A 7,829-nucleotide genomic window follows, 5' to 3' on the forward strand; every position below is an offset into this window, starting at 1 on the left:
GCGGCAACGGGCCCCGCGCCCGGCATCTGGCGTCTAGCAGCAGCGGGAGAGCAGGTAGGAATGCGCTAGCGGTCGAGGCCCCGTGGCTGGGCGATGCGCAACTTGCCTAGTCCCCAGGTCGCCCTGAAGAGTCCTTGGGGAATGGTATTTGTTGAGGATTGGGCTGGTGGTTAGGGAAGGAAAGGAGGCCGCGGACAGGCACTTGAATCCCCCCACACACCACTGAAGGCTTAGGGACTCCTCCTCTTAAGCCCCTGGTGGCCTGGCGAGCGGCAGGGTGGACGTGGGTTGCACGCCCGCCGCACCTACAGCACCCTGGGGAAGCATTGGTGACCGGTGCCAGACTACTTGGTTAAATGCGAGTGAGACGGAGGCCACCGAGTCCCAGTTTTTGCCTCCCTCGCCTTCGCGAGGAGAGGTAGCGTTTGCCTTATTTTAGCGTCCGCCTCTGCCTCTCTGGGGCTCCCAGTTCATCTTACCGCTGCCTTAAAGCCCGCTTTACCTAGCGGGGTACTGCGGTCGTTCTTCCCGGAGACACGGGGCCCAATGAAACTTACTTAAAGTGCTTTATCGGGGTTGTGGATAATTTGGTAGCAATACCTATGTTTGGGAAAGCGGCTGGGGAAGCTCAGGGACAGGCAGTAGAGGGATGAGTGGTAAGAGGGTCCATGGAAGGAAGATCTGCACAATAACTCAAGGTCCCCCATGTTGTTCCCAGCAGCTAGCGTACCTCCTCATTTCCTTTATTGTGATTATCAAGAATTTCAAGTGTCCCCAGCTCCCCCAATCTATTTACATATCCCTCTCTGAAATTCCTATGAAAAGAGTGTTTTCAAGAAGTATTGACAGTATCATCAATGCCTTGAAGGAAGTTACTATATTTGAGAACGAAAACTAATATTTAATATTTCAATTTCAAATACAATTTTTTTTTAAAAAGACCACATTAGGGTAAAACACCACCACCGGTATTTAAGTTTAGGTAGTTCTCAAATTCACCTTAAGCAGTAGTGAGCTTTTTAGAAAGCTGCTGGACTGGGATTTAGAATTCCTGGGTTCTGTTTCTAATTTTATAGATTCTTCTATTTTAAGCAAGTCAGCATTTTCCCTGGTTGAGGAATATCCTCATCTATAAAATGAATCTGATTTCAAATATTTTTGTCCAGCTCTCATGCTGGCTTTTACTTCAATGAAATATTAACCTAATTAATAAATGTTTGTTAAATGAACGACTGAATGAGTACACCGTATCTCTCTAGGAACTATGTATATCTAATTATTTGGAAATATGTAGAAACAAATGCCCCTTGGTTATGAAAGGATGCTTAATCATGCTCGCACTGCATCACTCTGCTTGCATCTAATGATGCAATTGAAATAGAGTGTGAGGTCCCTTCCCCCTCTGAGGACAACTCCTCTCAATGTTGCCCTTTGGCATACAGAAGGGCAATTTGAGGCCCCAGAAGGAAAGGATCTTGCCCCAAACCAAGTAAGAATTACAGAATGGGGAGGAAGATTATGATGTGTGCTTCAAAGCTCTTCCCCTAAGAAAAAGGAGGAGAAAAGAAAAAAGCCCTAGAAAAATTACCAAGGTGACTGCCAGAACTACAGAGCTACAGGTTGCCTTAGCGCCTAAGTTTATAAACTGTCCGGAGCCCTTCTTGGGGAGGAAGAGCTTAAACAGGAGAACAATTCAAGGATCTGAGTTTAATAAGAAAGGAGGAGGGGAGAAGTGGGGAGCTTTCCCTTCTCAGATGGCTTGGTTTGCTTATGTGATCATCTCTCTGGAATTTGGCCCAGCAATGGCACCCTGTGTTGACTCCCTCTGCAGCAAGCTAGGACTGAAGACACAGGGAAATGTTTTGTGGGACAGGCACATGGCTTGGTCAATTCCTTTTTCCACTCTCTTTCATTCCTTCTTTTTCCCTTGAGAGAGAGCCCTTGGCAATTCCTGGCAATAGCAAATATTCACATGTTGCAAATGGACTCCACATGGAGACTCCTGAGTTCAGGGGACCTTAAGATAACAAAGAAGAAATGAGATAATGAAGGCAAAACCCAACACCTGGCCATTAGTAATGCTGTGGGAAGCTTATCTGAATTCCATTGAATGTCAGAGCTGGAAGGGCCCATATAGTCCATCCCTTTTGCCAATGGGAACGGGAAGATTCAGAAATAAGTGACATACCTTGCAACAGAGCTAGATCAGAACCCAGGTCTACCGGATGTCAGGCGGGACTCCATCATCAATCCTCTCTTTCTCAGGACCCAGTCTTCCTGCATTGCTGTTTTCTGTTCTCCTAGCTCCCTGGCCCCTGCCTGCAGCCTGGAGGGCTTAGGCACCCTTCTGGGGGCTCCCACTCCCAGCTGAGGCTCAGCCTGGCAGTGTCTTTCTGACACCCATTCTTCTCCTTCCTTTGGGCAAAAAGCACACATTTAAACCTCATTATCTGATTAAGTGTAAACCTCAGGAGGAGAAGGGTTTTGTTGTTTATCTCAGTCTATAAGCTAATGTTGAGCTAGCTTTCTGAAACCAGGCAAATATCTGGCCAGTCACAACCCAGAAAGTAATTCTTTAAGCACTGAAACAAAGCTCTGTATGTAAAGCATACATAGGAGAACTCCCCATCCTCCTACACAGACACACTGCTGCATGCACACACCCACCCTTGCACCAAAAGCGTTTGAGCTAGGAGGCTGGCAGGCGGGCCCCAGTCCTGTAGCAAGAGAGGCACATCTACACACAAGGGGAGCGGGGGGAGGGGAGAGAGACTGAGACAGAGGATCTGGACCCCTGGTTGGGAATCTGGAATGAGACCCCCTAGAATGGCCATCAGGGAGGGGCAAGTGGAGGAAACCTCTAAGAGAGTCCCAGCCCCTTAGTGTGCCCCTGCTGGCGAGCCCCTCCCCGGGAGCTTCGCTAACCTCTAGCCGCCCGCCGGGTTGGAGGTGGAGTAGTTCAGGATAAACTGACGCAACCCTGGTTTGAGCTTTGCAAAACCACTAGCTGGAAAGGGAAGCATTTGCCCCTCCCTCCCCCAGAGCGCGTTCTCGATCCATCCCCTTGCCCCCTCCCCCCCCCGTGACGTCACCCTAGCCCTGTCCCAGGGAGCCTGCAAAGCCTCTCAAATTCAAACTGCTAGGCGCACTGCTACCACTGCCACCGGATTGGAAGCGCGCACCTAGGCTTGGCTGTCCCCGCAGCCTGCCAACCCGGCGGGCTCCCCTACCATCCTACGCAAGCGCACCCAGGGTCGGATTCGGCTCAGCTTCCCTGCGCTCCAACCCTCCTCTTCCTCTCCTGCTGCCTGCCAGATATCTTATTTCTGCTCACCCCCATCCACCCCCAGCCAAATTGAATCAACCAACAGAGAGCAGAGCACCCCCCTCCCCGGAAGCGGAGCCTCCTTTTACCTTGCTCTCTCTCTTTTCCTGAAGATGCTAAACTACTGGCGGACTGCAGAGGAGAGGAGTCCCGTCTTCTCCTGATGTGTGAGTAACCCCCACGCCACGCTATCTTTGCTCTTCTATCCTCCCCCTCTCCCCTCGCCAGTCCCCAGATTTTCCAACCCCCTTTTTGCGCAGCTAAAAAAAAAAAAAAAAAAAAAAAAGTGAAGCAATTTCTGCTTCGAGCCCAGAAACGGGCGAGCCGCTCGTCTGATAGCTCTTAAATATGCCCCAGGGGAGGAGGAGATGGGTTGGATTTAGTAGGACAACTCGGTTACTAATAACTCCAGGGCTGGCTGAGACCCGCAGGGAAATCAGGTGCAAGCACGTGTGTTCGGAGACGCGTGTGTGGGTGTGCTGGGGGAGGGGGGAGCGATGGGAGGGGGGAACCCTGAGAAAAGAAACCGCTTTGAAAAACGCAGTGATTTCATTATGCCATGTGGTCCACTCCCTGCACTCTCCTTCCCTTCCTCCCATTCTGCTCTCTTGCTTTGCCATTTTAATTGGGCTTCCTTGTTTCTTTCTCCCTGAACCCTGCTCTCTCCTGCCCCCCCTTCCCCAAGGTTTGCCTGTAGGTACCTGAGCTGACACCAAAGGTGCCTAAAGATGCTGAGCAGCGTTTGGTTCCTCAGTGTGTTAATGGTGGCCGGGTTCTTACAGACAGAGAGTCGCAAAACTGCCAAAGACATTTGCAAGATCCGCTGCCTGTGCGAAGAGAAGGAAAACGTACTGAATATTAACTGTGAAAACAAAGGATTTACTACTGTCAGCCTGCTCCAGCCTCCCCAGTATAGAATCTACCAGCTTTTCCTCAATGGAAACCTCCTGACAAGACTGTACCCAAACGAGTTTGTAAATTACTCCAATGCAGTGACTCTCCACCTAGGTAACAACGGTCTGCAGGAGATCCGAACTGGAGCATTCAGTGGCCTGAAAACACTCAAGAGACTACACCTCAACAACAACAAGCTCGAGGTGCTGAGGGAGGACACCTTCCTGGGCCTGGAAAGCCTTGAATACCTCCAGGCTGACTACAATTACATCAGTGCCATTGAGGCAGGGGCATTCAGCAAACTTAATAAGCTCAAAGTACTCATACTGAATGACAACCTTCTTCTGTCACTGCCCAGCAATGTGTTCCGGTTTGTCCTGCTGACCCACTTAGACCTGAGAGGAAACAGGCTGAAAGTGATGCCTTTCGCTGGTGTCCTTGAACATATTGGAGGGATCATGGAGATTCAGCTGGAGGAAAACCCATGGAACTGCACTTGTGACTTACTTCCTCTCAAGGCTTGGCTGGACACCATAACTGTTTTTGTGGGAGAGATTGTCTGCGAAACTCCCTTTAGATTGCATGGGAAAGATGTGACCCAACTGACCAGGCAAGACCTCTGTCCCAGAAAAAGTTCTGGTGACTCCAGGGGCAGCCATGCTGACACACACATCCAAAGGCTGTCACCTACAATGAATCCTGCTCTCAACCCAACCAGGGCTCCAAAAGCCAGCCGACCACCCAAAATGAGAAATCGTCCAACTCCCCGGGTCACTGTTTCGAAGGAACGGCAGAGCTTTGGCCCGATCATGGTGTACCAGACCAAGTCCCCTGTGCCCCTAACCTGCCCCAGTAGCTGTGTGTGCACCTCTCAGAGCTCAGACAATGGTTTAAATGTAAACTGCCAAGAAAGGAAGTTCACTAATATATCCGACCTGCAGCCCAAACCTACCAGTCCAAAGAAACTCTACCTGACAGGGAACTATCTTCAAACTGTCTATAAAAATGACCTCTTAGATTATAGTTCTTTGGATTTGTTACATTTAGGAAACAACAGGATTGCAGTCATTCAGGAAGGTGCTTTCACAAACTTGACCAGTTTACGCAGACTTTATCTAAATGGCAATTACCTTGAAGTGCTGTATCCTTCTATGTTTGATGGACTGCAAAGCTTGCAGTATCTCTATTTAGAATATAATGTCATTAAGGAAATTAAGCCGCTAACCTTTGATGCTTTGATTAACCTACAGCTACTGTTTCTGAATAACAACTTGCTGAGGTCCTTGCCTGATAACATATTTGGGGGCACAGCCCTCACCAGGCTGAATCTGAGAAACAACCATTTTTCTCACCTGCCTGTGAAAGGGGTTCTGGATCAGCTTCCAGCTTTTATCCAGATAGATCTGCAAGAGAACCCGTGGGACTGCACCTGTGACATCATGGGGTTAAAGGACTGGACAGAGCATGCCAATTCCCCTGTCATCATCAATGAGGTGACCTGTGAGTCTCCTGCTAAGCATGCAGGGGAGATCCTGAAGTTTCTGGGGAGGGAGGCTATCTGTCCAGACAGTCCGAACTTGTCAGACGGAACTATTCTGTCAATGAATCACAACACAAACACACCTCGGTCACTTAGTGTGTCTCCCAGTTCCTATCCTGAACTACACACTGAAGTCCCACTTTCTGTCTTAATTTTAGGATTGCTTGTTGTCTTTATTTTATCTGTCTGTTTTGGGGCTGGTTTATTCGTCTTTGTCCTGAAACGCCGAAAGGGGGTGCCAAGTGTTCCGAGGAATGCCAACAACTTAGATGTAAGTTCCTTTCAGTTACAGTATGGGTCTTACAACAGTGAGACTCAAGATAAAACAGATGGCCATGTCTATAATTATATCCCCCCACCTGTGGGGCAGATGTGCCAAAACCCCATCTACATGCAGAAGGAAGGAGACCCAGTGGCCTATTACAGAAACCTGCAAGAATTCAGCTACAGCAACCTGGAAGAGAAAAAAGATGAGCCAGCTACTGTTGCTTACACTATAAGTGCCACTGAATTGCTAGAAAAGCAGGCCACACCAAGGGAGCCTGAGCTACTGTATCAGAATATTGCTGAGCGAGTCAAGGAACTCCCCAGTGCAGGACTAGTCCACTATAACTTTTGTACCTTACCTAAAAGGCAGTTCGCCCCTTCATATGAATCTCGACGCCAAAACCAAGACAGAATCAATAAAACCGTTTTATATGGAACTCCCAGGAAATGCTTTGTGGGGCAGTCAAAACCTGACCACCCTTTACTGCAAGCTAAGCCACAATCAGAACCAGACTACCTCGAAGTTCTGGAAAAACAAACTGCAATCAGTCAGCTGTGAAGGGAAATCATTTATAACCCTAAGCATCAAAGGATGCTGCTCCAAACTGTTGGGAGCAGGGCATTTGTTTTCCTGTTTGTGTTCTCCCTTTCCCATTGTCAGTGGGGGTTTTTGAAAATGTGTGGGGGATGGAGTGAAGCAAATGATAATGCTTTTTCAAGCTTTCTTTTAAATTATTTCTTTCTTACTCCTGTCGCCACCTCTTTTTCTTTCTCTTCTTAGGAATCATCATTGAACATGAATGTTTCTACAATGCATTTTTTCATATATTTTGTTTATGGTTTTGCTGCTCTTCTTTGATTTTTCCAGTGGGGGATGGGAAGAGGAGACTAGTGAATGAAGAAAGAGTAAGCAAGCTTTTCAAATGAAATTAGCTATTTAGTGTATTTTGTAAAAGATCTCAAAAGATCTTTTGAGTCTATAAACTCTTCTGTAAATAATGATATATGGTATTTTCATCTTTAGTTACCAAGTATAGCCAATAGGCCTCACTTCTTTGTGTTAAAGTGCCTTTGCACTTTAAGTACATTACTTATATGTTGCTTTTAGCTTTGATAAGCTGAACATATTTTAATGTGTTGTATTTTTGAAATTAAAACAATGTAAAATAGATTAAAATGTCAGCTATATTAAGTCAATGTACAGTTTGCTTGAGTTATAGAAACAAGCCTGTCATCAAATGACTCTAGTTCTAGGACTTTATAGATTTAACTGTAAAATATTTCCTTTCTGCTGGGTTTGTTCTAAGTGATTTTATTTAAGTCAACTAAGGGAATTTAACAGTGGACTAGAGGTAATAAACTGCCTCAGTCTGGATTAGTAATTCATTAATAAAATATATTTAACCCAATATCAGAGTGAATTGAACAATTAATGCCCTTCTGTAAATCATTATTTTACATTAACATGGTCAGTGTTTTAGATTATTTTCCTAATTAAGAATACATTACACAACTTGTAATATATTTTCTGCTTTAAATTAGATATTTTTATATATTTCAATGATAGAGACTGTATTTCTAACTTTTTAATTGAAATTAATATTTTTTCTGCCTATTGAAACATTTTCTATAAACATACACCAGTAGAGGCCGCCACACACCTCATTTAATAAAGACATATGAGCCATTAAATACCTTGAAGGAAGATTTCAAAGGTGGGATTTAAACTTCCCAAGTAAATTATCTATAAATTCAAGGCAGCAGAGACAAATGTAAGCATTACTTTCCTTTAGGATTAAAAAT

The 7,829-nt window shown here is 46.0% G+C and overlaps 1 protein-coding gene across 2 annotated transcripts; it reads left to right on the forward strand.

The window, feature by feature from the left end:
• Nucleotides 1-17: 17 nt before the first annotated feature.
• On the forward strand, nt 18-7,435 carry SLITRK2 (SLIT and NTRK-like family, member 2). 2 transcript variants are annotated; one of them, XM_005871556.2, is made up of 3 exons: nt 18-54; nt 3,439-3,492; nt 4,011-7,435. In XM_005871556.2, exon 3 carries the CDS (start codon nt 4,054-4,056, stop codon nt 6,583-6,585), a length of 2,532 nt encoding a protein of 843 aa, XP_005871618.1. In that variant the 5' UTR covers nt 18-54; nt 3,439-3,492; nt 4,011-4,053; the 3' UTR covers nt 6,586-7,435. The 2 variants fall into 2 exon arrangements, with proteins under 2 accessions (XP_005871618.1, XP_014399498.1); XM_014544012.1 differs by lacking the exon at nt 18-54 and adding an exon at nt 2,933-2,942.
• Nucleotides 7,436-7,829: the final 394 nt, after the last annotated feature.

The sequence above is a fragment of the Myotis brandtii genome, unplaced genomic scaffold, assembly GCF_000412655.1.
Source record: "Myotis brandtii unplaced genomic scaffold, ASM41265v1 scaffold345, whole genome shotgun sequence".
Classification (NCBI taxonomy): Eukaryota; Metazoa; Chordata; class Mammalia; order Chiroptera; family Vespertilionidae; genus Myotis; species Myotis brandtii.